Raw genomic sequence first — 26,894 nt, 5'->3', positions numbered from 1 at the left:
GTGCGTCAAGTGTGAGGAAGTGTAATTGAGCTTCAAATCATGATCACCAAGGAGACTGCAGATGGCAAGATTTATGGTGAAAAAGGAGTTGTATTTTGGTCTGTTTCTCACCCAAAACCGATCGTATCATTTCAGAAGACCAGGATTAAACCACATGAGTAATATGGATTACTTTTATGCTGCCTTTATGTCCTTTTTGTAGCTTCAAAGTGTTGAACTCTGTTGACCTGCATTGTCTGAATATATTTACATCATACCTCCATCAAAATATCTTTGTTTGTGTTCCATAGAAAAAAGTTATACGAGTTTGAGAAGGCATAAGGGTGAATAGATCATGAGAGAATTTTCTTAAATCCCCACCACAATTTGGAAAGCCATGAACACATACAAGCTGAGTAATACAAACAGTGACGCATTGCAGTGCTTTTATACTAAATATCAGCACAAATTTAAGTACCAGAACTGACTGTTTTATAATGATGACTTTTAGCAGCAGCTGCAGACTGGATGGCCACAGTGTTCTGTGTTCAATTGCACATACGTGACTTAACTCAGTGCTTTCTGAGGTTGTAACCATAAATGACGTGGTTGAACCATCTACTACTGGATAATTGGTACTTTAGTTTATACTGTAACAGATTAGCAAAGTAAATGTAATGTTTCACAAGAGATGACGCATTCACATGATAAATGTATTACCCACGGTTGGTTAGAATAGACTTTAAAAAAAACTCAATAGCATCAATAATATTAATAAAGGGGACCTGAGTAGCACAGCGAGTATTGATGCTGACTACCACACTTGGAGTCACGAGTTCGAAACCAGGGTGTGCTGAGTGACTCCAGCCAGGTCTCCTAAGCAACCAAATTGGTCCAGTTGCTAGGGAGGGTAGAGTCACATGGGGTAACCTCCTCGTGGTCGTGATTAGTGGTTCTTGCTCTCAATGGGGCACGTGGTTAGTTGTGTGTGGATCGTGGAGAGTAGCATGAAACTCCACATGCGGAGTCTCTGCGGTGTCATGCACAGCAAGCCACGTGATAAGATGCACGGATTGACTGTCTCAGAAACGGAAGCAACTGAGACTTGTCCTCCGCCACCCAGACTGAGATGAGTAACCGCACCACCACGAGGACCTACTAAGTAGTGGGAATTGGGCATTCCAAACTGGGAGAAAAGGGGAGAAAAAAAAATAAAAATAAATAAATAATAATAATATTAAGAAATATATCAGTTTATATAGGTTTTAGACTGATGTTGTACAAAAGTAAAACTCTTCTTCTGACAGTAGGTTATCTTTTAATACTACAAGAAACCCATCTCTTGTTATTTTCAATGACATTTTGGGCATATTCAGAAAGCTGTTTGAAAACTAATGTTTATTTTTTAAATTCCGTTCGGCTAGTGGCGCAGAGATTACACATAACACTGATAACGTATGGTAACGACACTGTTGGAACGTAACTATTGTCAACTATTGTACAAGTATTTATTAAAAATAGACTAATATTTTGCCTAAGCTCTCTAATTATGTGTTTTGTGTGAATGTAATGTTGCAGTAATTAGCTAGTATATTGAAGGACAGTTATGCTATAAAATTATACATTTCTTTCTTTATTTACATTTAGTTGTGGTAGAAAAGAAATCTTGATTTGCAATAAATACTACAATACAGTACATTGCACATCAGTTCTTTGTACATGTATATACATGGGCAGTTTTAGATGTAAATTCTGTATGTATTTGATATATATATGGTATATTTGTTTAAAATTACATATGAATGAATGGAATTCTAGAAAAAGGTAAGGACATAAAATGTTATTTACTGAACAACTTCCCTATAACTTAAATTAACTCACAAAATAACATATAGCTTTGTTATTTAATCATAGCTGTAGTACATTAGTCCTAAATGGCATTAGGATAATATCTAGCATCAGGGTCAATGGCTGAAGTGGAGCCTGTGGTGAATGTTTGTCCATTCAAAAGGAAGTAAGGGTAACTAATTGCTGTAATCGTGCCGGGCACAGGGACATGCATCATAGTGTTCTGGAGTGAAAGACGGGGAGGAGGAACAGAAGATGTATTTAAAGGAAAATGTGGATAGGGCTTTGTCATGGCCAAAGTGAACTGGTTAACTTGTTCTTTTGAGAGCACGGGACAACGTGGTGAAGTGCTAGTTTGTTGATGTTTCACACTCTCAATTCTTGGACACGTAACTACAGAATCTTCAAGGAAAGTTGCTTGAGGAGCTGAGATGGAAGGCCACTGGGCTCTTTGTATGTCTGCTGAAGATGTCCTCTGATCAGAGCGTGATAAAGTCACTTGTTTTTTAGACAGAAGACGGGACCTTATTTCAGACTGTGCATGAGATTTTGAAGGTGGCACCAAGTTTGGGGAATTCCAGTCTACGGCAATACTGCCAACCATTCCCCAATGAACTGGACTGGGTTTTTGAGGAAGAGCGTAGTAAGGAGTTGGGTTCTCAACGCGGGCTGGAGGAGTAGTTTTGAACAGTGGATTCACACCATTGTTATTTATGTTACATGGTGTTATGGGTGGATAAGATACCCTGGGGATATTGGAGAACATTTATTAAAAAACAGATTTCAGGATTTCTGATAACTAAGAAGCATTTGATAATTTGACATTAAGGATTAGCAATTTGATCCTCAAATTCAATGTACAAACTCCTACCTCCTTTTAGCCATTTTGTAAGCTGCCTCCTTTTCGGCAAACAAGTTCTAGGATTATAAAAAAAAAAAAAAAAAACTTCTTGAAAGACACAATGTTTTGCCCTTTCTTAACCAATTGAAATAAATTTAATAAAATATTTTTTTTTAATCACACCATTCTTCAATTTTCTCATGTGAAGAGGACTATACCGAAACCCTACCTGTGCAACAGTGGGTTGAGTGGACATCGATAACTGTAAACCTTTGCGTTTCCGAGCAGCATTGGTTTGTTTTTGAGCTGGGGTCTCTTCTCCACCCATGGATTGAGGAGGCTGCTCCACTTTATTAACAAGAGTGACGCCAGACTCTGTTACCCCAAAAATAATTTGTGGGTTTGAACTCTTATACGTCTTGAGAACTTCACTTGGCACACCATGCTTCATGTCTTGCCATATAAGAACCTTAGAGGCATCATAAAGAAGGTGCTCTATTCCAAACCATGACACTTTGCTGACCATTTCTTTGCAGGACCTAATAAAAAAAGCTTTTTCTTGGAGATATCTGCATGTTATAGACAGATGCTCTGCTTTGCCTACATCAAAAGTCCCTGGCAACTGATCCGATGGTGTTTCCACAAAAGCCATTATAACTTTGTGGACCCTTTCCAGACTTTCCAAACTGTCTCCAAAGTTGATCATAGCAGCCATTGGTACTGACAAAAAGAAGCTTTTAATATCATGCAAATTTCTGAGCGCTGCTTCTGCCTCCAGCAGCTCACGTTTGCTTTTCAGATACATGTAGTAAGATGTGCCAGGGGACGCGTTGATCTGTTGGTGCAGAGAGGATACTGCAATGTAGTATTGCTGCAGTTTACTGTAGCCCTCCTGCACCAGGACCTTTTGAAAAGAAGCAAACAATGATGACTGCTGCTGAAAGCCGACCTCCCCCTTGTAGAGTTCACCATAAAGGGAAGAATCATAGTAAAGCAAACTCCTAAAGGTAGGTTTTCCACTCAGAAAATTTATTTTGTTTTCAACAAACTGCCATGTTTCCATCATCATCTGCAACTCCAAGAAAGAGTTTACCGCTTCGTACTTCAGGTCTACGTGTGCAGGTGGATGGTCTAAATATTGTTCCAAGATAAGATGCCTTGAAACAAAAGACTGGTTGAATGGAACTTTCTGATCTCGTTCAAAACTAGAGATGAAATGCTGCAGCATGCTCTTGCATTTAGATTGCAGAGATCCAAGTTTGGTTAATGAGGTTGTTTGATCAGCCATTTTAAGGGTGTTTGAGATGTCACTGACACTATACTCACTCTCAGCAAATGTACTGCTCACATTTCCATTATAAATACTTTCTATTGTGTCCAAAGATTGATTCAATTGACTCTTCCTTTCACATAAACTATTTATGTTCACTGAGTCTTGGGTGCAGATGATGGGATTTTGTTGCCTTGTTGTATTTTTACTTTGTGTCCGGAATTGTGCATTGGGGGTATTGGTGGAGTTTTCAGTGGGAGCGTCATTCCTGTTGTTCACCTGGGCCAAAGCAAGAGGACTAGTTTTATGTTTGACAGTGTCTAGTGAACTGGTGCTGTCAGGACTGACACTTGTTAAAGAGGTACTTCTTGCCTTCTTTGATACAAGCCTGTTGGTTCTTCTGGTCTGAGATGATCGTCTATCCCTCTTGGAACCAGCAGGCACTAGTAAGTAAACATTGGTTCCAGTTTGAACATGTTCACTTCCAGGAATCAACCTAGTTTGAGCAGAGGTGTCAGGGTATTCACTGGAATTGCCTTTTGTAATGGTGTCACTCCTCTGAGGCATATAACTGGGCAAATTCACTGTGCTGTATTGGCGTTTTTCTGCTAACTGCTGTTTATGTGCTGTACTGTCTAGGGTTATCCATGCCACTGGTCTCTCCTTCAGATCTTCATTCACTGCTTCTTGTTTCTTGACAGTGGACTCAAATTTGGTCAAATAATCTCTTAGTTTAGAAATGAGCTGCGTTTCTGGAGAGTCTTTATCACAGTTTTTGTTTTGTTCTGGTCTGGATAAATGACCGTTTTCTTTTATTATGACAGTGCTTGCATGTTTGGTATTTGAAATGGAAATCCCAGACAAATTTGTTTCATTGCTTTTCGTGAGTTCTGAAGCATTCTCACACTGGCCACTTGAAACTGGATCATCGGTAGTAAGATCTACAACATTATTTGATGTACATTTGAAAGCCTCTACAACACAATGCATTGAATCTGATGATGTCTCAAACAATGCTTTTCCTTGACCTTTTGCCATTGTGATCTCTGAATTACTACTCCTAACACTGCTATAAGTAAACTTGTTAGCAGACACTGATAGGCTCTTGTTTGGGATATTTGCCAGCATCTCTCCTTTGTCTAAACACTGGAAGTTTAGATATGTTTCTACACTTGCATTTGTCTCATTAATTGTTATATTATCCATTGCAACGTCACAACAAATGTCTACCTCAGTCTTATCAGGGACAGTATCCATCACTTTGAGTTCAGGAGTCATGTTTATCTGAAGATTAGTTGTGTGACTGCTGATTGCATTGCTTATTGTCATATCACTATGTGTTTCTGATACCTTACATTCCTGTAAATTCAAGCACTCAGAAGCTTCCACATTGTCCTCCATTGATTTTTTCATTGTTTTCTGCTCTGCCCTGCCTACTGGCACTGATATAGTTTCTGATGTCAGTTCCTGTAACATGCTCTCTTTGTCTATGATTGTACTCCTATAGTCTGTCCTTGAATCATTCAACATACTTGCATGTGTTATCAAGGTTTTGTTTTGAGTTGAGCTGTTCTTGGCTGTCTTAACTTGTTTCACTTCATCTACCATTACTGGAGTTGAATTAATAGCATCTTCTGTTGGTTTTTTCTTGTTAGTGTCCATTGAATCTTGTGAATGTGGTTCTGTAGGTTTTGGTGTCAGACCTTTGTTAGTAGGAGATATTGTTGGAGAACAATGGTCTTGGAGTAGACTTTTATAATTATTAGTCTCTTGAAAACCCTGAATGCATAACCGTTGACTTTCACAGTCCGCATGAGGTGTGTGAGACAGTATTCCTAAATGAGGGTCAGGTCCTTCATCTTTACTTTCTGTTAAGACTGTTTCAGAAGCATGTGAAGAACTATTTGAAGAGTCTGATGTTTCTTTACTGTACACTGATTTATGGGAACTCTCAGTTGACATCATACAATTCTTTGCTTTCCAAAAATGTTTCTTCTTGAAATATTTTGTCCTCCTCAGAGAATTAACTTTTGAAAGGGCTGAGTGCTGTTTTCGGATACATGCCTTCTTATTGCCTTGTCTGCTCAAACTTCTGTATTTAGCATGTAATTTAGCATTGTTGTACCTTTGTGCTAATAGTTGTATTAGTTCACAGTTATGGGCTCCAGTTTTCTTGTATTCTTCACTGCTGGCAATTTGGGTCTCTGGATTTTGGATTACTTTGCTGTTGCTGAAATGTCTTCCATTCATGAGGCCAGTCAGCCTCTTCTGAAGGCCTTTGATTTTTGAAAAGCGATCAGAGAGAGAAAGTGTTTGTTTCGTACGGGCAGGAGTTTTGTTGTCTTTTAAAGTGACTATGAGATCTTCCCAAAACCTAATGTCTTTGCAGTGATATTTGCTGTCTTTTTTTAGCTTGCCAATGGTATTTGTAGGTCTACCCATAACTCTGGGTGTGAGGTAAGCTTTTACAGAGAAAATATGCTTTCCATTTTTGCTTGCCAATAGTTGATCAAGTTGAAGTCTTGTGTACAATTCCCTATAAGTAATGTTGTCTTCCATTTTAAGCTCTGCAGATATTTCAAAGCCTTCAGTACATGTAGTACCCCTTTTTTGATTTTGCCCATTCAGCGCTCGTGTTACTACCATTGTAGAGTTAAGACTACAGTTCTCTGATGCTCCACAGCTAGAGACTTCAACACAGCTTGCAATTTCCATAGAAGTGATGTTGTTTGTATACATAAGGGCAGATTCGGGGCTAGTTTCTTCAGCGAAGTTAACAACTGGAGTAGATTCATTCACAGGGTCCTCTACCACACTTGTGGACAGCTCACTTTGACATACTATCTTGGGATTAATCTTACCTTCTATGTTGTGTCTAGTTACAGGCACATGGGATTGCTTGGGATCAAATTGCACAATTTGTGCATCAACTCTTTTGTTTGTGAGAGAGTGAGAGGCTAGCTCTGAAAGTTTTCCTGAAGAATCAACCAGACCATCAGAATGGTCCACATGGTCCCGATGAGTCTCTGGTAGAAGATCCAGCTTTTTTTCTACCAGCATTACAGAACTAGATTTTGGATTATCTGGATGGTTTGTCTCATGAATGTCTGTGTTGACAATGTTTCTAATGCACTTCTCCCTGTGAGCAAAATCTGTTGAAGCATCATACATTTTTGTTTGGCTCACATTAGACTGATTCTGTTTGTAAGCATTCTCTGTTGTGTGTAAAATTAGATTTCCTTTGGGTTCTCTTTCAGACAAACTGGATGCCTTCTGTGTCTCATTGACTTTTTGAGATAGCAACCCCTTCTTGTACTTCTGAAAATAGACCTCATAGAAATGTATGCGGTCCATTAATGCTTGCTTTTGCTCTGGTGACATATTTTCTAGTGACCAGATCTTTTGACGCCTCTGTTCCTCCTTCAGTCTGAAGTATTCAGCATATTTCTGGAATTTCATTTTGAATAACTTCATTGAGGGCAATGTTTCTGTTTTTCGCTTTGAGGAATACCCACAGTTGTTCACTGAGGATTGTAGACAACAACCCTTATTTCTTTGATCCTTCTTTATGTCCATATTTGATGGCTCTTTTGGGACAGACACAGTTCTAGCAAACCCACAATTTTCTTCCTGGTTTTGAGGGACTGGTTTGCATTTTCTTTCCTCACATCCTAAAGTGCTAAATGTTGTCTCTGCCTTTGAGCAATTTATATGTTGGTTTGTTTCTCGCCTAGATAGACGAGGATCCTTAACCAAGCGTGAAGAATACACTATGGTGGAAATTTTGGACGTGGATGGACTTTGAGGTATTGTGTCACATTTATCATCATATCCTTCATTTGCACTTGAAGTATTTAGTCTTTGATTACATAGGAATTCTTCCTTTGCCACTAAGCTTTGAGAGAGAGCAGTGTGATCCACATTTGGCGTGGAATCCTGACTGGCAGGAATCCAGTGCTGTTTTGGGTTGAGTGACTGAGTGTTTTCCATATTTTGAAACAGAGCCTCTATTCCTACATTCTGAGGTGTATAATCCGGTACAAAATAGCCTGGCATGCTGAAATGTTTAAATGTAATGGTGGCAGTGTCTCCTTTGCCTCTTCTCTCAGCCACAGTACATGCCTTGAAACGGTCTACTGTTTCTACAGGGTTAGAGGGAAACATTCTCAAAGTGATTTCTGAAATTATTAGATACAAAATGTTGCATAATGTATGACTGGGTGTGTTTTTGATGTATTAATAAACAGATATTCCTATCTTACCATGCACTGGGCCAACAGGAAGAATAGTAGGTGATACTGGTGAGATTGTAGGTCCAGTCCAAATGAAACTGCTGGCAGAAACAAATGAAACTACAGCAAAGGGCAAACACTGCCTGGGTCTTTCACTGAGTTCCTGGTTCCCATTAAAGTCAAACAGAAAAACCTGGAAATATAAAGCTTTGTTATGACTCCTGTTGAACTTCAGATTGAATTGTTTGGAACATTTTCTTTCCTAAAATGATGCCAACTCACAGAGGAACCCAGTACTTGCTGCTGGAGACTGTCTCTATGGGATACTGCATCCTTAAACATGTGACAGTCAAAGCCAACTGTGGGATCCTGCGTTTTGTTCAAGTCCAAGCTCTGTGCGATTTTTTTCACCTTTCCATACAGAACCTAAAGCCCAAAAGTACAGAAATGTCCACAGTTGTCATTTCACAATATAAGAACAATGCTCAGAACTCTATATGACACAGGAAACATCCAACAAACCTTGAAAATTAGCAGATTTGTAGTGCTTAATATATTGGTAGTTGATTTCAATGCAACATCTACATGTTTAAACAAATATACTCCATGTGATGGCTTTCCCAGGGCATGTTGGACTGTGCTGCCAACCAGTAGACCATGCTGATAAATCTGTGCCGTCATTTGATCCGATGCAACAAAAAAACAGAATCTTTCCTCCATTTCTCTCCCATGTCTTCCTTTAGCGCGCATCTCTGCCCTGTAGAGTCAACCAATGAGCGAGGACAGATATAACATGTTAGTTAAAACTTTTGTTTAAGTTACACTCTTATTTGTAGCTAAAATCATTATCAAATAGGCCAGCATCCCTGCTGAAAAGATCATTATAACCAGCATACAATTCCCATGATGGTCTAGGCTGGTTAATGCTGGTCAGTGCAAGTTTGGTGCAAGTCTAGCTGGTAGACCAGCATAGCCCTGCTTTTCACCAGCAAAACCTAGCTGATGAAACTGGTTGATCAGCATGGTCTTTCTGATGAAGCAGGTTAAGATAGTTTAAAAGGCCAGTGCAGACACCAGCACACCAGCATCCCATGTTGGAAAACCAGCACCCAAAACACAACATAAGCTGGGGACCAGCAATGCTGGTCTTTTCAGCAAGGATATGTACTGTAACAACTAAACATACCGCAAGGGCAGATGAATGTGAACAACTTTGTAAATGACTGGCATTCCAACTTTGCCAACCTGGTCTCATAGAGTCATGTTACTATACCTACATTTTTGCAAAATTATTTTTATGTGGTTCGATGTACGTATCGTGGCAGTTTCCTGTTAAATTGAACACTAGAGGCACTACAACAATACATTTTATTCCCTTTCACACAAATCACGAGTAAAGGTGCGGACACATTTACCTTTGCACAGTGAAATTCTGTAAGCCAAGAAGGTGTGAGCTGGGGCCTGGTTACCTCAGCGAGTAATGACGCTGACTACCACCCCTGGAGTCATGAGTTTGAATCCAGGGAGTGCTGAGTGACTCCAGCCAGACCTCCCAAGCAACCAAATTGGCCCGGTTGCTAGGGAGGGTAGAGTCACATGGTTTACCCTCCTCATGGTCATTATATAGTGGTTCTCGCTCTCGATGGGGCACGTGGTAAGTTGTGTGCAGAGATTACGGAGAACAGCGTGAGCCTCCACACGCGCTATGTCTCCGCGGTAATGCATCCAGCAAGCCACGTGATAAGATGCACTGGCTGACTGTCTCAGAAGCGGAGGCAACTGAGATTTGTCCTTCACCACCCAGAGTGAGGTGAGGAACTGTGCCACCATGAGGACCTAGTGAGCATTGGGAATTGGGCATGCCAAATTGGGGAGAAAAGGGGGGGGTGCTCCAGGAACAGGGTTGAGAACCACTGTGATAGAGCATTAACCTTAAAAACTTTTAAAATTTTCTTTTAGCGCCACAGAGCGTACATTTTACCTCTGAACTGCTGCGATACATGTAATGAACCACGCAATATCAATTTGCAAACCTCCACACTCATGTAATTTTCATGAGATCAAGCTTAAATTTGTGGAAATGAGTGGAGCTTTCTGATGAATTCTGCGGGTACAGATTTTGGTCATTACCTTTTTTCTGAGAACCTTCTAAGAAGCTCCTCATTGTGCACTAAACGAACATCTTTCCAAAGCCACATGTTTGCTCGGTCCTTACTCATGTCCAGCCTGGAATCTCTCAGTTTAGACTGAATGAGACTGTAATCTTGGCTCTCCTCTAGACAATGCTCCAAAAGGACTGATCCAACAAAAAGAAGCCAATTAGCACAGTTGAAAAATGTAACAGAAATAAATTGGATAAGACAATGTTTGTACCAGTTTCACTTCTTAATATACCATCACAAAGATTGGTCACTCTCATAAGGAAACATTATTCTAGTGATGTGTATTCTGCAATACACCAAAATGTAGTTAACCCCAAAAAAATCCTAAATAAATAATTAATATAGAAAAATATCTCTGTATTGTGGTTGAAGCCACTTCTGTGACAGTATCAAAAGATCAGAATCCTTCAATCTGAGGTGAAAAAGTCACCAGTGTGACATTTTCTTATGACAGTGCCCTGGTCTGTTACATATTTATTTTACTGCAATGTTATTTCAAAGGTTGATTTGCATGCTGTGAAAACCTATAAAACCTTCTCCAGAGGTCCGTTTCTTCCTTGGTATGGTGAAGTTCCTCAGTGCCAGGGTTCCTGATAACTTTGGCTGGTGTGTTGTGAAGCCCTCTGCTGTCTCCTCACGCTGTCTTCTCTCCATACTTGTTTACAACTGAAACTTACCCTGAAATAACAGTAAACGTATTAGTCTGATGTGTAAAAACAGAATATAGATTGCTGTCTGTGGTGTTCAGCCACGACCCTGTGTATGAGATACACTCTTTTCAGCAGACCATATGATAAAGCTATCACCCATTTTAAAGTGTCACTTGTAAAAAAGGCAAGAAGATAAAACACAGAACCTCTATCAGCTTATTTGCTTTCCTTAGTTTTTGTATAGATAACTATAGATTCTTAATGATAATTCACTAAGAGACAATACAGTTTTTCTTTAACATGTGTGTTCCTTAAACTGTACCCCACTAGCGCTAAACCACAGACACTTATTATCACCCATTTAATTATTTACTTGCACAGACATTTGCTGAAAAGCAGCATTACCGTTCTGAGAACTCTCTTTACTATGAATAATGATCACAGTTAAAAACAAATCTCACCAAATGCCATGCCAGTGAAAGCTTCACTGAGCAGTTGTTCAGATTATGTAACATGTGATCACAAATTAGACCTTTGCTTACTGGTCAGTATGGGTATGGCTTTGTTCTATATACTGTACCATGTGACTCTATGACCATAACAAGCCACTGAGCTATTATTAAAATGATAATAACCCTTGAAACTGACTAGGAAGGTAATATTTTTTGGATAAAAAAGGGTTGTGGACATTTTTACTCTTAATCCCACATTTAAATGTCATCTAAATGCATTGGAGGTCATAAAAGCTGCATTCATAATAATAATAATTATATTTATATAATTGTAATTATTATATAATTATTATATAATTGAACATACTTTTAAAAATAGTTTTAAATGGAACAGAACATGTCAACTTTTAAAATTATTTCATGTCAACTACCCATATAACCACACTGCCACAGCAAAAGTCAGCACAAAGCATAGTAAAATGCACCAATGAAAATGAAAATCTTTTAGAATTGGTCAGCTGAACATCGCTGGTATTAGGTCTTAGGAGACATACTGTAGCTATGATGCAAAAACTTCAAGCCAACTTTACCACATAAATGCTAAAGCTTAGACATGGTCAGATGACTAGAACTTCAGTAATGTTGTTCTGATCTGATAATCACATGGATTGATCTCTGAATGAAATATCTGCTATGTGTTTGTTTAAAAGAGAAAGAAAGACTTTATATTAGTGGTTTAATAGTAAATACACACGTGACACCTGTTCTTACTTTTATTACTGCACGTCCTCTCTTGTGTTCGGCAGGGGTTACACTAAAATACATTACGCTGGTCTTACAGGTGTCAGTACATTGATGAGGAAAATTATCATTTTTGACTTTTAAGATAGAAATGCTAGATACTTACCATCAGCAGAAGTGGCAGTTGAACATGTTTGACATGATCTATGATGTCTTAGCAGGGAACTGGGCGAAGTTTGTCACTTCAGTTTGAGGAACATCAAGTGAGACATACCAAAAAGGAAATTGCTTGACCTCAAACACTGAACAGCAAGGGCGCAGGAAATTACCTCGTACTGTTAGTACTCACACCGCGGCTTCTGCTTTAGACCACTCACCAATGAGCCTTAAACACATCAGCAACATAGACATCTGCATCATTTTACTGTGAAAATACTTCAAAATGTGTTTATTTGAGGATTATGTTTCTTTTAGAATCTACTCTTGAAGCAGGTCAAGGGTTGTCACAGGACTTCATATGGGAAAGTGCTGGCAGTTTGAAAAAGACTAGCTACAATATCCCTGTGCTTTTTATTTGCAATATAGTTTATTTTTGCTGACATACTGCTTAATAAGCGACATTTGAACAATCGCAATAAAATGGTACACATACATACGTCCATATGTTTCAAATGGAATAACTTTGGATCATGTTGTCATTATGCAAGAGAGGAAATAAGTTTTACTTGGAGGATTGCATCAGCTGATGGTTTTTCTCAGAAATAGAAGCTTCTGTTCACAGTATTCACAGGCATGATCACACTAGTGTACAAAGCTGTTGTTTTCTGTGCTTCCTTTTTTTTTTTTTTTACTCCTGAATAATTCAGGTCTCAGACAAAGTTCTTAAAGTACTGTGAATGCAACTCTATGAAATAGATAGAAAAACACAAGTATGTGACAAAATTAACTGTATTTCTTAAAGATAAGGCCAGAAAGTTTCAGTTGTGGCAACTGTTTGTAGTTCTTCTGATCATCTTGCCTCAGCACTTCAAGTTGAGGTTAAATGTCATACACTGTAAAAAAAAAAAAGACAAAAAAAAGTGTTTTTTCAACTTAAAGAGTCCGCGCTTCCTTAAAATTAGACTCCACAGCAGGCAGCAAACAGTAAAACACTAGAAAGTAATACAATAACACTGTAGTTTGCATATTAATGCTGTTTATACAGTGGGTATATTTCTTCCTGACATGTGTGGAAGAACATTAGTTAAGATTTGCTTAGTGCTACTGTACAGTCAAACAAAGTTAAACAGATTTATCAGCTAACTAAACTAGAAAGAGAAGACAGTTTGTGCTATATGCTTTATTGTTTGTCCATCCACATATTACATGCAGGATATGACTCGGATGTCTTCTTGACTTGTTCACAGGCAATTAAATAATAAAAAAGACAATCATTTTTTTTTTTAATACAATTAAACCTAATTTATTATGTAATGATACAATTCTTTTATTTTTAGCTTTTGTTTAAACTTAATGTAGTGATGGAAAAGATAACTACAGCCGACATGTTCACATTTTCCTATGTTTTGCCAACATAAACTTCACCAGACAGATCACACTATGAATTCGGAGACAGAAGGTCGAAAGTTCTTCAGCTAAACTCTGAACTCTACTTTCCAAAATTCAAACAACTGTCCACAGTGGCAGAAGCAGGAAGTGTTGCTGAGCCCCAGTTTCTCCCAAGTTTATCTGTCTGCATCCGGTGTCATGATAAATTGAGTCCACCCTGAAAATTGAGTCCCCATGGGGGTAACCGTTTGTAATGCCTGAGCAAAAACCTATCATATTATCATGATAGCATGCCACTGAAGTCTAGGCTAACTGAAAAACACAAACAATGACACATCTTTAATCTATAGCTTCAGTTATATACTATCATGTGTAAATTATGGTTTAAAAGTCATTAAATGTTGTATTTACAAAGTTATATCGACATACATCATAAAACGATTTTAAAGGATTTCTACTCAGGCAGTGAATATAGTACCCATTAATAGGTCTCTCAGCCAATGGAATTGCTGTGACATCAGAGGGAGATCTGATTTTCCATTTGTCATGACACCAAGGAACACCCACTTCAGGCCCACTACACATAATGCCCCCCTTGGATCATGAAGTGAGTCCACTGGCATAAACAACTCTTAAATTCCTATGCAATCGCAGTATGATTCATTTTCTCTTAACTTTTTAAATATCACAAAGAATAACTTTTAAGTCATATGTCACATATCATATTATTAAATGAAAGATATAAATGGTAAACTGAACTAATTCGTTTAATATGAAATTTTGTGGAAGTGCTCTTTACTCTATACCTGAAGACGTTTCTACAATTTCTGCTTGTTCAATAATAAAAAAAGATATAAAAGGTAAGATAAATGTTTATCTGTTCTGTTTTCTCCAGTAAGCTTATTAATTGGTTAGCCTATTAGCTTAGCATACCACTAGCTTCTTCTCTTCATTTTCATTACATTTCTCCTCACTGTCGCCACCTAGTATACGGTGGTATGATTGAATTCAAAAGAACTTTTAATTCAGCACTATATTTAATGATTTTACAAACATTTCTTTTTTAAATCTTTGTGGTTATGGTTAGGTTTAGAGTTATGGATAGGTGAAGGTGTATGGGTGCTGCGGGATGCCAAATAAACACAACAGTGTATGAATGTGACATCCAAGTGTACCAAGACTTCAGGATTTCCCTGCTTATTTGGAGGGGGCATTACTTGTAGTGAATGTGCTGTGTAGTTGGCGTGTCTTGTTGTAGTCTTGCATGTTGCGACAGACCCCTCTCAGTTTCTAGGTAAAATGCCCACTGAGGGGTGCCAAATGCTAGTTGTATATGATGTAATACAGTCAACAGGAATGCATATTTTTATGAACCAGATGCCCTAATCCAAACCTGAACCTAACCTTCAGTGGAGTAAAAATGTAATCTCAGAGGCAAAATGGAACCTCCAAATCACGCTCACCATTGATTAGGTAAACACGATTAGTTCCTGGTTTTAGTCAGGATCAGAACCCATGTCTTTGAGGCTACTGATCAGAAGCACCGCAGGAAAAGGTAAACACATTTGAATTGATGCAAAAATGTCTGATGGGAGATGGCACTTGTCAGTAGCTCAGCAGAATGGGGTTGATGTCAGTGTACTGGAACATTTGGTTGCAACATGTCGACTTCTAGTGTTATCATGTTCTCATGATCATGACCTAATAACCAGTGACATCTGAAGGGTTAATAAAACACACTTTAAACATAAAAAAGTTGTACTTTATTAGATTGTCTGTGGAACTTTTACACACAAATATTCTGTAACTGTAAATAAGCATGACAGATTTCATCTTGTACTTTGAGGATTTCCACCATGACATGTCACTCACATATTTATCATGTACAGTACTGTTTGCTCTGTATTATTTACTGTAAAGTGTGAGTCAGCCAGGGTAGTTTGCTTGTTCCCTGCTTACTTGTCTGACAATTCAGACGGTTTGCAGCTGTTCTGGTCATTAATAAAAGACCAATTAGCTTTAACATTAGTAAACCTTTCCTATATCATTCTGTTCACTCCCAATCAGTGATCTATAATTTCTAAGTAAATGCACAGAAACTGCTGAATAAAGCCAGACTTGTTGGCAGGGAGCATCCAAACAGATCAAGCTAAGATGGCTGAAACTCTGCACTCTTCTATCTATCAACACAAAGCAGTGTGTGAATATACCATGTATGCATGATTTACAGTTACACGTTGAGAAAGGACATGTTGTCATTCATCTTGAAGACAGCATCTTGCCTCAGGTTTACTCTACTTTTTCCACTGTCATTCAACATGCATGCAGCTAGGGTCCAGTTCAGCACCTTTATTTGTTCTCATATAGCACCATTTTTTTCAGATATATTTTGAAGTTTGTTAGGACCCAACTGTTGGCATGCATGAACTTCATATTTAGAACTTCATATTTCTCCAGATATGTATCCTACATGTTTCAACCTTTTAAGAACATTACAAGGCAAAAAAAGTTATATTCATACTGTACCATACATGTTAAACAGAAACGAACACAGTACCCACATTAAAGAAAGTGCTACTAGACAGAACAATTTCTTGTTTTTGAGTTGTATAATGTTCGAAGGGTCTACAGAAGGACACACTAATGTTGTACATTACTTTATCTAAAGATACACCAATACCATTTTTAAAAATTATTTTTGCCATCTTTTAAAATCATTTCACAAACACTGATGCTCCTTAAGCCCAACTACAGATGGTCAACACAAAGATAAAAGAGAAATAACTTAAAAAAATAAAAAATAAAAGCTTCAGAATAACCATTCTTTTTTCTTAACTTTTCTTTTTTAAACATCACATTACCCACACAACTATCAAGAACACATATAGAGGTATACATCTCTGGTCTGATATTTTGAAACATTTCCCCATTTTATTTTTTTGTTTTTGTTGTCGCATTCAAACTTTTTTCTGTCTATGGTAATTCTCCATTTTGTTTTCTCACATCATACGTAAAACCTTTCACGCTCTAGTGATGAAAGGCGAACAACTTGGAACCTAAACTCAATCATTACAATCATAATGTAATGATTTAAGGCCTATAGCCTGAAAATTGTTATACATAACAGTCTAATTTCAAATTCAAGTGTTTATGTAAACTCAGACATCTAGCTGCAATCCAATTGTATTTTCAGATGGCCTAACAAATTGATGTGTCTTGAGGTCTATTTTCCTGTATAGTCGTAGAGCAAACAGGAAATCAGCTATTTTATCAGGGTGATAAATTACACTAAAAATAAAATAATGTAATATTTGTAGCCCACCTATAAATAAAACGAGAAATACATCATACAAACACTGCTCTCTTCTGGTCATGCATTGCACATACAGTACATATATAACAAGCATACATTTACTTTTTTTTTTTTTTTTAAAAAGGGAACAAACCTGTACTCAGATTTTTAAAGTGCACATGGTTTATCCATACATGTCCACTGCTTCAGGGGTTAAAGAGCACAACCGTTCAGACCTCACTTCTGTCCTTGTCAAATGTCTCATTCAAGGGTAACATTCTGAATATTTTGATGCCCTTAGTAGAAAAGGATGTTCAAAATTAAGAAAAAAACTGGTTCAAATGTTTAACTAGTTAATCATAGAATATGAGTAGATACTGCCAACCGTTGCAGCCCTTGTTGTAGAAAATTTGGTTGCAGACAACCATAGCAAACAAACAAGACAATCGGAATGAAATCAGTTGTCAGTTAAACAGACAAAACTCTTGGTCTGATTTCAGGGCTCAAGAATAAAAGGCCGAAACATACTCTGCACAAGTACATGAACGCTTTACTTGCTATGCAAGCTCGATTTCATGCCAGTCACGTTCCAAAATGTCAGACAAAAAATACTCAAGTACTTTCTGTTCTCCACTTTGCCACAAGGGGGCGCTGTAGCGAGATTACTGTGAACTGTCCGCTTTTACGTGAGTTTTCTCTTTCGGGGCAACTACTGTCATGGCAGGGCAACAGTTTGAAGAGAATATTGCTGAGCAAGTCATGGAGTTATACAATACTGGATAAGCTGTATAATATCCAGCTATTAATTCAAATTAAAAATTTTTTTTTAAAAAAATGCAAACATACTGCAAAAAATAAAATTATGGTAACACTTTATTTTACAGTGACCTTGTTATACATTTTACATCTATTGACTATAGTAACAACAGTAAATTATGCATAATTACAAGCAACTAACCCTAATTCAAACCCTAACCCTATAGTAAGTAAGTAAATGTTGTTAATATTACTCAGTACTTACTTGTGTAATTCCACTGTAACAAGGACACTATAAAATAAAGTGTAACCAATTTTTTTAATTATGTTTTTTTTTTTTTTGTGGTGGGGCCAGTGAAATTGTTGAACATGCTTGTAAAAATCTGTACTGGGTTGGATGGTCAGACAGAAGAAAAAAATACTTATTGTTGAGCCCTGGATACACTTATGAACTAACACACAACTAATTCTGGTCAAATAAACCAGAAAGAGCTAAATGTGAGCAGATGAATGTACTTTTCAAAGGCTGAGGTGTTATAATGAGTTAATCTGGGAGAGCGATTGTCACTATTATCACACAGTGCACAAATGCAAGTCCTCTTAGTAGTGTTGAAGCAGGTGCAGCAGCTCAAAGTGCTGTTTGAATAAAGTGCTTCCTGTGGGAGGTGTCTCTTATAGATCTTAACACTAACCCATAAAATATACTCATAATTCTGTTATTTTCTGGTAAAACACACACACGCGCACACACTTACAAACACAGAAAAAAAGTATTGAATAGCTGATGAAAACTATATGAATCAGCAAGTATCGATAGAAGTGCCGAAACACATTGCTTTTTTGTCAGCTGGACAATAATTGCACAAGTGAACATGTCTAAATTAGTAGACAGTACAACAGTACTAATAAAAAAAGAAACCTAAATATTTGTTTAGTTGTGCTTCAACAAGAAAACCACTGCCTAGTTGCATGAACGTCCATGCCTCTAAAATGCTACAACCCCCCAGAAAAAAAAGGTTTTGTAAAGGCAACTAGTTAACATCCACTGTATTTCTATGATAGTACACTAGCATACTGCTCGTAGTATATTTGAATTAACTTTAGTATGCCATACAAATACGGTGCATAGTATGCCCATTTTCAGAATAGATTTTATATCTGGATGACATACTAAATATACCAAAATCTGAAATACTGTTTCCTACAAGCCAGTGTATCTGTTTCTGACCTTCCATTTCAGCTTTTAGAAACATGGGGGACATCTGAGGATGTGGCAGCAGTTTGAGGGTCAACACAAAATGATCATATAGTTTTTCCAAAAATTATTACTTATTACAGTATATACTTATTTTGAACACAACTATTGTTTTGAGCTGGATGATACTTGAAGTGCATTTTACATGCCGAGCTCAGCGACAGTTCTTCCTCAAGAAAAAAGATCACTTTATCCTCAGGTGTTTGATGCTAGTTGCTAAAATCTAAATAATGTTATTGAGCTTTACTTTTAAACGAACATAATTTGACAGCCCATTTATATTTTTTATGTAAATAAAACATAATAATGTTTTAGTTGCTTTTGCACAGTTGTTGTTAAATGCCACTGACAAGGACTGAGGAAAAAAGATGGAGAATTATTGCACATATGATGTTATTGTTCATCAAGTGATTCAGCATCTGTCTGGTCAGAAAGTTGGACAATGCTGAAAATCAATACGTACAGCCAAGTTTAAAACCTATGTAAAAAAAACATTCTAATCTTTGAGCGAGTTCACTATGGCTGGGTAAAAAAATATTGATTTTCTAATTAATCACAATCTTCATTTGAACGATCGTGAGCTTTTCCTTTAAAGTTTACTTCAGTTTTGGTTGGGTGGATTATTATACCTGTTAAAAAATTGCAATTGAACTGCATAGTTTGGGACACATTGTAAATTTTTTCATAATGTACCAAGTTTCCTTGTATATTTTAAAGCATTTGCTGAGAGAGAATTTCTGGCAGAATCGAAATTAAAATTGAATCAAGAGCTTATGAATTGGAATCAAATCACATCAGGAGATCTGTATCGATACCCAGCCTTAAAGTTCACTACTTATGCTAGGACATGGCCATTTACACACTATATATTTATGTATAAAATGAATGGCTCAAACAATGTCATGTTTAATGCTCTATAGTTAAACAGAAGACTAATCCAATAACTTTATCAAGGATCAGACTGAAATCGTTCAACTAAGATTACTTCAGATCTAAGTTAGGTTGTTGGTTATCAAAAAACAAAGCTTTTTATAAAAGCCAACTAGTGTGTACACCCAAATCAGGTAAATATGAATGCACTTTTTGGTTTCTGATTTAAGATGGGACCCACAGTTTGTGCAATGGAGTGTTGCAGTTCTTTTGATCTTTTGAGACGAAGCTTCAAACATTCCCAGCACTTAATAATTATTAATGAAACTGTGCAAAATATGTAGAATTGATTAAATATCTCTGACACGAGTGCTTGATTAGATCTTTGATGTCTTAACCCGTCTGTTACCAAAGATTACCACTATTCAGAAATTGCACAGTAGCCTCATATATTACTGCCTTTGATAAACTGTTTTAGAGACCAAATCCTAACCCTCTAGTTAGAGACAAAAGTGTACTATATCCTTTAAAGATATCGTTATTTGATTGCCAATTTACATACATTGCACTATAGCCCCATATATATTACTACCTTTGAAAAACTGTTAAAGCAACATTCCAGGTTTGGTACAAGTTAAGCTCAATCGACAGCATTTGTGAAATAATGTTGATTACCAAAAAATTCGTCCCTCCTTTTCTTTAAAAACAAGCACATATCTGTGATCCAATGAGACACTTACAATGGAAGTCAATGGATTCAATCTGTAAATGGTAAAATACTCGCTGTTTCAAAAGTATAGACACAAGACATAAACAATATGTGTTAACATGATTTTAGTGAGATAAATCCTAAAACCACCGCAAAAATGATGATTTAAACAACTTTACACTCAACGAGTTTTAACAGAAGAATTAACGCAAGTGCCTTTATAAAAATGATAAGCTCCACATTTCTGCCTTTAAGCCCTCCAAAAATGGTCCCCATTCATTTCCACTGTAAGAGTCTCACTGGAACCGTGATTTTTGATTTTTTAAAGAAAAGGAGGGATGGGTTGAAATGACTTTTTGAAATGCTGTTGAGTGAGAATAACTTGTATAGAACCCGAAATCTTCCTTTAAGCCAAAGGAAGTATTCAATCATTCATTCTTGATTTACTATCACACTGATATACAGTACACAAGCAGAGCTGTCTCTGTCTCTGTCTCACACACACACACACACACACTGCAGATTCAGAATAACTGCAAAAAGCCGAACCTCTCTATTCCACCAGACACATTAAAATCAACAGAGCCTCTCTGCTTGATTATGAGCTCTATATGAAAATAAACCACAGTAATGTATGATTAATGGAGAAGAACATGAGGGAGTTGGATGTGAAAGTGCTGTTGTGGTTGTCCAGAGTTAACTAGTACAGTAAGACGTTAGAGGTACACCTTTCGACAACAACAGAAGCATTATTTTTGTCAATCATCGTGCTCGTCTGTGTCTGTCCGCTTGTCTTTATGGCAGCTGAAGATGTGTCGCATCTCCTCCTCATACCTGATGAAGTTCTCGCCGAAACGGGCCCAGGCTTTCAGAGGAACGGTGATGGTGTTCCTGTAAGGCTGCCGAACCTCGCTAATCTTCAGAAACACGCCGAACCTGTTCGAGCCCAGGTCGAAATAAAAGCGTTTATTGTCGACACGGAACGACGCGGCCTCGGGGAGCTCGGGCGACTCCTCGTGGTTCCGCGAGGCCCGGTCGGGCTCGTCATCGCCGTAATCGTCAATGAGTTGAGACAGCGCGTCCCTGAATTCGATGAGCCCTTGAGCGGGCAGCACGATCGTCTGCTCGATGCCCTGACCGTAGTAGCCCATGGTGCCGTGTCCTCTGTTGACGGTCTGTCTGATGCGCAGGAACCGACCACGCTGGTTCTCCTTCAGGTCCAGATAGTATTTCCTGTTGTCCCTCTCGATGAACTCGCTCTTCAACACCCGGTGGATCTGCTCCTCGGACGCGGCGGAGCCGGTGGATGATGCCGGCTGATCCGGCGCTGCTCTCCTGCGGGAGTCCATCACGCGGCCCTGGCCGTTACTCTGCTCCTCCGGCCGCGGCGCCTGCTGGCATCCTCGGAGCCCGATGTGCGCGTAATAATCGATGAAATCCCCCAGGCAGTAGCGCAAATCGGGCGCCATGGACATGGACAGGGTGAGCTTGCTCTTTCGTATGTTGTCATTCCGGCCTCGGCCGATCCACACCTCGGCGATCTTCAGGAAGCGACCCCTGGTGCTCTGCTTGACGTCCAGGTAGAAGCGCTTCTTCTGGATGTCCACACGTTTGGACGCGAGCTCCTGTATGTCTGATGCTTTGCTGCTCTCACACTGCTGCGAGTATCCTGATGTCATCCTGCCTCTGTCCATCCCCCTCCGGTGACTATCGGCCATAATCATTCACAGCGATACGCGCTTCATCGCTGCTCTCCATACACCGAGTATTTCTGTATTATTCCGCTTTTAGAGTTTCGTCGACTGAACTAAACCTGAAAATGGCAGCAGCAGCAAGCGGCTCATCGACTCTCTTTGTCCTGTTGTAAGGTCACGCGAGGCGCGGAGGCACGTACATTTTGCACGGTATTTTAAAAGCTCTTGTTTTGCGCCTCAGCATCCATCTGACACTTTTCTCTTGCCAGCTGGATTGAGAGAAGAGAGAGAAAGATTGTGTCTCTATCGAGGGCGCTGCTGCTCTAGTGCGAATGAGAGACGAATGAACTCGATGACCCATTCTGCCCCCTCCCTCCACAGAGCTGCAGCTCAATGCTGCGTACTAAAACACGCGCGGCGCTGCTCATGTTACAGCACACTGGAAGTATGCAGGAAGCCAGTCTGCCAGAATTGTAAAAATCATACATATGGAACAAAAACATATTAAAATGCTAAGCAATAAATGAAGTGACAAATTCAAATTTTAGTTCAGTATTCATGTATTTAATATTTGTAGTTTTAAAATGTATCACCAACTGTATAAGGATTTTCTACTGCTCTGATTCTTTTGAAATTCGGTGTCTGCTTATATTATTGCTCCTGTATGCTAAATTGTTTGTGCTTTTCTTCATTGGTCAATCACTGGAATAATGTGTCTGCTAAATGATTCAAATTAGGCTACATTTTTCACTTAAACCTTTTATAAGGTTTGTAAGAAGCTGTTCTGAGTGAATTTGAGCAATATGTCTGAGGGAAGGAAAAGACCTGTTGAGACTTTGTGATGTATATGCAAATAGTGAAGAAGGTTTTATGTTCTTTCATTTTATCGCATGTGTTTGTCTACTGTGGTCTGCTGATCTTGTAGTGTTAAGCCCAAAGTGTATTTCGGTTTTGACGTGAATACCACTGGTGGCATCGTGGGACAAAGCGACACAATCCCATTCATTTTCACTGCGAGCAGAGCGACACGAGCTGTAGTGACTGTTGGCGACAGAGATCGCCATGGCGAGGGACAGACAAAGTTGAGAAAATTTCAACTTTATGCAAATGACGAGTGACATTCCGGAGCTTGTTAATTGATTCTTACATTGATAGATCGTTCATCTTGTTCATGATATGATGCATTGAGCACTGCTGCAAGTTATGTAAAAACACTAACCCCTTCGAAATGTTAATTTTTAGAAGCGATAGAACTGATTCCATGTCAGATTAGAATGATATCTTAGTTGTACCGGCAGTATAATCTGTAATCAGAATTTCCAAAGCTACAGCCAGATGTGCAGTCCACCAATAACATTAAAGCAAGAGCAGTAAGAACGCCCACCAGCAACACAGATCGCAGAGTCTAGCGACACCAAGCGACAATATCCCTGGCATGTGAACGGGGCTTTTAAAGCGTCTGCATACAGACGAACACTAGCTTTTCAAAGTATACTTCATTTGACTGTGCACGCATAAACAGGCGGTTGGCGCATGATTGCAACGACTTCTATGAGATAATGGACCATTTCTCTTCAAGAGTTTAGACCCATAGTCTTTATATTCCTTCAGATTGGAGTTATACAACTGCAGGTATCTGCAATTCAAATTTGCAGTTTTATTTTAATGTATTGAGGCCATCACATGGATTTTGACAGCAGTCTATAAATCCCCACATATCTTTGCTATAATGTTGGGTAGATTACTTCTGAAATGTAATGTTTAGATAATTAAAGTTTTAGTAATAAACACGGATGGACGAAGAAACTCTCATGGGGAACCTCTAACCCCCTACCCCCTCCTGGATGGATGGATGGTTAAAAGGTTATGTAATCAATCCTGTAGTAGTAGGGATTTTGATTCAGTGCAGTGACTCGAGTCGACCATTTCTGCAAATTATGCCTTTGCCCGAGTAGGTGGTGGCAACAAATGAGCATCTCTGTTGTGTTTTAAGTGAGTCATTGAGCCAAAAGCACCAAGTCCTTCATGACCAAAACAAGTTTAATTATCCTTTATTAAAACCTTTGTGTCTACAAATCTACTAAGAGACTTTAGCAGAGTGTTTAAACATCATAAGCATTTTCCCCACAAATGACAACAAATGTATATCTATCATTTTGTAAACTGCTATACCAAAAGTACAACAATATTAGCCTAAAACAACAATAACATCCTGAAGTCATTGTAATGTGTGGCCATCAGTTAATTTGACTAATAATTAATCTGGGCCTCTCCTTTTCTTGTTGAACGAGATTGCCAAACTGAACGAATGACATGCCTCCTCTCATTCCAGTCAACACATCCTTGAATACAAATGAGGATCCTTGTAAAAGCTAATTTCGTTCACGAACGAGATTTACCGCCAGTACATTCAGTTCAGTCACAAACAAGAAGTCTCGTTCAGACTAAAATCACAGAGAAACCAATGATATGCTTCTTCACAGCCTGCACTGGAATGCTATTGGCTGGCACTATAGTCAGTCTTTACAGGCAAGAAAAGCCGCCAAAGCTGTCTAATGCTTTAAACTAGAGCTCACTGGCTTAGAAAGGGAAAGACTTCAGTGAACGAGAAATACGAGTCAGTATATGGAAGTGAACAAGAATGAGTAATTCACTTAAAAGATTTGTTAAAAAAAAAATTCATTCAAAAACAAAAATCACAATAATTCTTAAAATAGTTACTGCAATTTGATTACACACATTAAAAAATTTAATGCAATCTAATTTTCTAATAAGTACTTGATTTTTGTAATCTGATTACATAATCTAGATTTCATGCAGTTCATTACTTCCCAACACTGGTTATGAGCGTAAAAGCTTTCAATTTTGTAGAACACAACAGAGAAATGCAGTGATGTGACATACTGCATGCATTTCCAAATGTATCCTCCAATAGATGTGGCTATGATATCTTTTCCATTTTCATGAAATATATGTGTAAAATTTGAACTCATTGGCCTACAATATGTACAAAATCACTAGTTGCACAATGCTCAATATCATCTACTTTAAGTGGAGTTGTCAACCCTTCCTGTAGTCGATAAAGGCGACTGCCATGGGCCCTGACATACCTGGGGGGCCCCGGGGAAAAGTAAGTGCGTAGTTCTTGAACATTTCATAAGAATATTAAGAAACATCTTCAACTTTTATTTTAAAATTCCTTGAGTCCCACTCAAACTGATTTTGTTAGAAAAAAACGCATTCCCAAAAAGGGCTTAATTATCATATAGACGAGCAAACATCCTCACCTTTGTGTCTCACATGGGTTGTCACATTCTCAGAGACATCAAACATATGGCATGTCATAAATTAAGATTAACCAAGATTAATAAAGGCTGTAAAATATTATTATTTATCATTAGTTCATGATACCTAATGCACTCATTAATTTCCTCATTAAAAATTTTAACTCCTAAAGACATGAATTGTCATTTTGCAATAGAGCTGTTCAGCCGTGACGTCAATATGTAGGCAAACCCGGAAGTCTCATTCGCCATGGGTTCCCTCTGGATTTTCCTGTGGGTTTTTATAATGGGGTTTTTGAATTCATGAGTAAAATAAGGTCTGTGGTAAACATTATTTGATGAAACGAGGATGTTTTGTTCTACAACATAAATTGCATACAGTCATACCTCAAACGTGAATTTTGAAGCCGCTGTACGTTTAAAAAAAAAGTATATAATTCAATGTGGCTTCAAAATTCACGTTTGAGGTACGACTGTATGCAGTTTATGTTGTAGAACAAAACGTCCACGTATCGTCAAGTAATGTTTAACACAGACCTTATTTTTCTCATAAGTTCAAAAACCCCATTATAAAAACGCATTGGAAATCCAGAAGGAACCCATTGCGAATTAGACTTCCAGGTTTTTGGACTACAAGCATGTAGGAAATCATGACCACTCACATTTAAAGGTGGAGTGTGTCATTTCTGTGCTACTAGTGGCACCGAACGGAATTACAAATATAAAGTATGTTTTCAAATAACCTTTGCCAACAGCCCTCAGACTCATCACGCCCTTTCGCACTCTCTGATTCCCTATGAACAAATAGGCCATTCTAAATAAAAGACGATAAACATTTAACATCATTATAAACAAGACCACTATAACATAAACACACCGGACAGAATGCATTGCAGAGGAATCGGCTTGTCCGATAACATTGCCGGTGTTACGGTTCAACTGGTTTTCATGCTAAAGGTGGAGTAAACGATTCCTGAGAAAGACTGTTGATATTTGAACTCAACAGCCAACCAAACACACCCCTCCCTTCAGTGCTCCTTCAGAAGATCCGCCCCCCCAAATCATGCACGCCCATTGCCAATGATGTGTGATCGCAACTGTTTTGTGTGGATCAGTCCAATCCACTTTGTTTATTTTCCCATTTACAGAGCCAAGGCTGTGTACAAACACCGGATTTGTCCACAGAACGGACAGCTAGCGGACCGTGAAGAGATATTCACAGAATTTGACAAAAAGTGTATTGGATTAAAATTACACACTAAGCTGCACTTTAACTTTTGTCTTTGTGTCATCTTGGACTTACACTGACAC

At 38.3% G+C, this 26,894-nt stretch overlaps 2 protein-coding genes across 5 annotated transcripts; both read right to left on the bottom strand.

Annotated features, from left to right (window-relative positions):
* Nucleotides 1-1,593: 1,593 nt before the first annotated feature.
* Nucleotides 1,594-12,464, bottom strand: LOC127433361 (uncharacterized). Of its 4 annotated transcripts, none has more exons than XM_051685185.1 (9): nucleotides 12,342-12,464; nucleotides 10,857-11,010; nucleotides 10,301-10,466; nucleotides 8,693-8,927; nucleotides 8,453-8,596; nucleotides 8,201-8,363; nucleotides 2,898-8,080; nucleotides 2,699-2,745; nucleotides 1,594-2,573 (listed from the first exon to the last, which is right to left on the bottom strand). In XM_051685185.1, the coding sequence occupies exons 2-9, from the start codon at nucleotides 10,984-10,986 to the stop codon at nucleotides 1,910-1,912; spliced, it is 6,732 nt and encodes a 2,243-aa protein (XP_051541145.1). In that variant the 5' UTR covers nucleotides 10,987-11,010; nucleotides 12,342-12,464; the 3' UTR covers nucleotides 1,594-1,909. The 4 variants fall into 4 exon arrangements, with proteins under 4 accessions (XP_051541145.1, XP_051541146.1, XP_051541148.1 ...); XM_051685186.1 differs by having other exon boundaries at nucleotides 10,866-11,010; XM_051685188.1 differs by having other exon boundaries at nucleotides 2,432-2,745.
* Nucleotides 12,465-16,624: 4,160 nt separating this feature from the next.
* Nucleotides 16,625-24,343, bottom strand: LOC127433379 (purine-rich element-binding protein gamma-like). The gene has a single exon (XM_051685242.1). The coding sequence runs from the start codon at nucleotides 22,327-22,329 to the stop codon at nucleotides 21,364-21,366; it is 966 nt and encodes a 321-aa protein (XP_051541202.1). The 5' UTR covers nucleotides 22,330-24,343; the 3' UTR covers nucleotides 16,625-21,363.
* Nucleotides 24,344-26,894: the final 2,551 nt, after the last annotated feature.

This window comes from Myxocyprinus asiaticus, chromosome 43 (genome assembly GCF_019703515.2).
Source record: "Myxocyprinus asiaticus isolate MX2 ecotype Aquarium Trade chromosome 43, UBuf_Myxa_2, whole genome shotgun sequence".
Taxonomy (NCBI): Eukaryota; Metazoa; Chordata; class Actinopteri; order Cypriniformes; family Catostomidae; genus Myxocyprinus; species Myxocyprinus asiaticus.
Note: the sequence above shows the minus strand (reverse complement) of the source record. Positions and strands in the feature narration are given on the sequence as shown.

Excerpts from the sequence above, each read along its gene's own strand:
- LOC127433361 (XM_051685185.1), bottom strand. The coding sequence starts at position 10,986 with ATGGAGAGAAGACAGCGTGAGGAGACAGCAGAGGGCTTCACAACACAC. Across the intron at positions 2,746-2,897 it reads CTCAACCCACTGTTGCACAG|AACTTGTTTGCCGAAAAGGA; the intron begins GTAGGGTTTCGG and ends TTATAATCCTAG. Across the intron at positions 2,574-2,698 it reads TACAAAATGGCTAAAAGGAG|GGTATCTTATCCACCCATAA; the intron begins GTAGGAGTTTGT and ends CAATATCCCCAG.
- LOC127433379 (XM_051685242.1), bottom strand. The coding sequence starts at position 22,329 with ATGATTATGGCCGATAGTCACCGGAGGGGGATGGACAGAGGCAGGATG.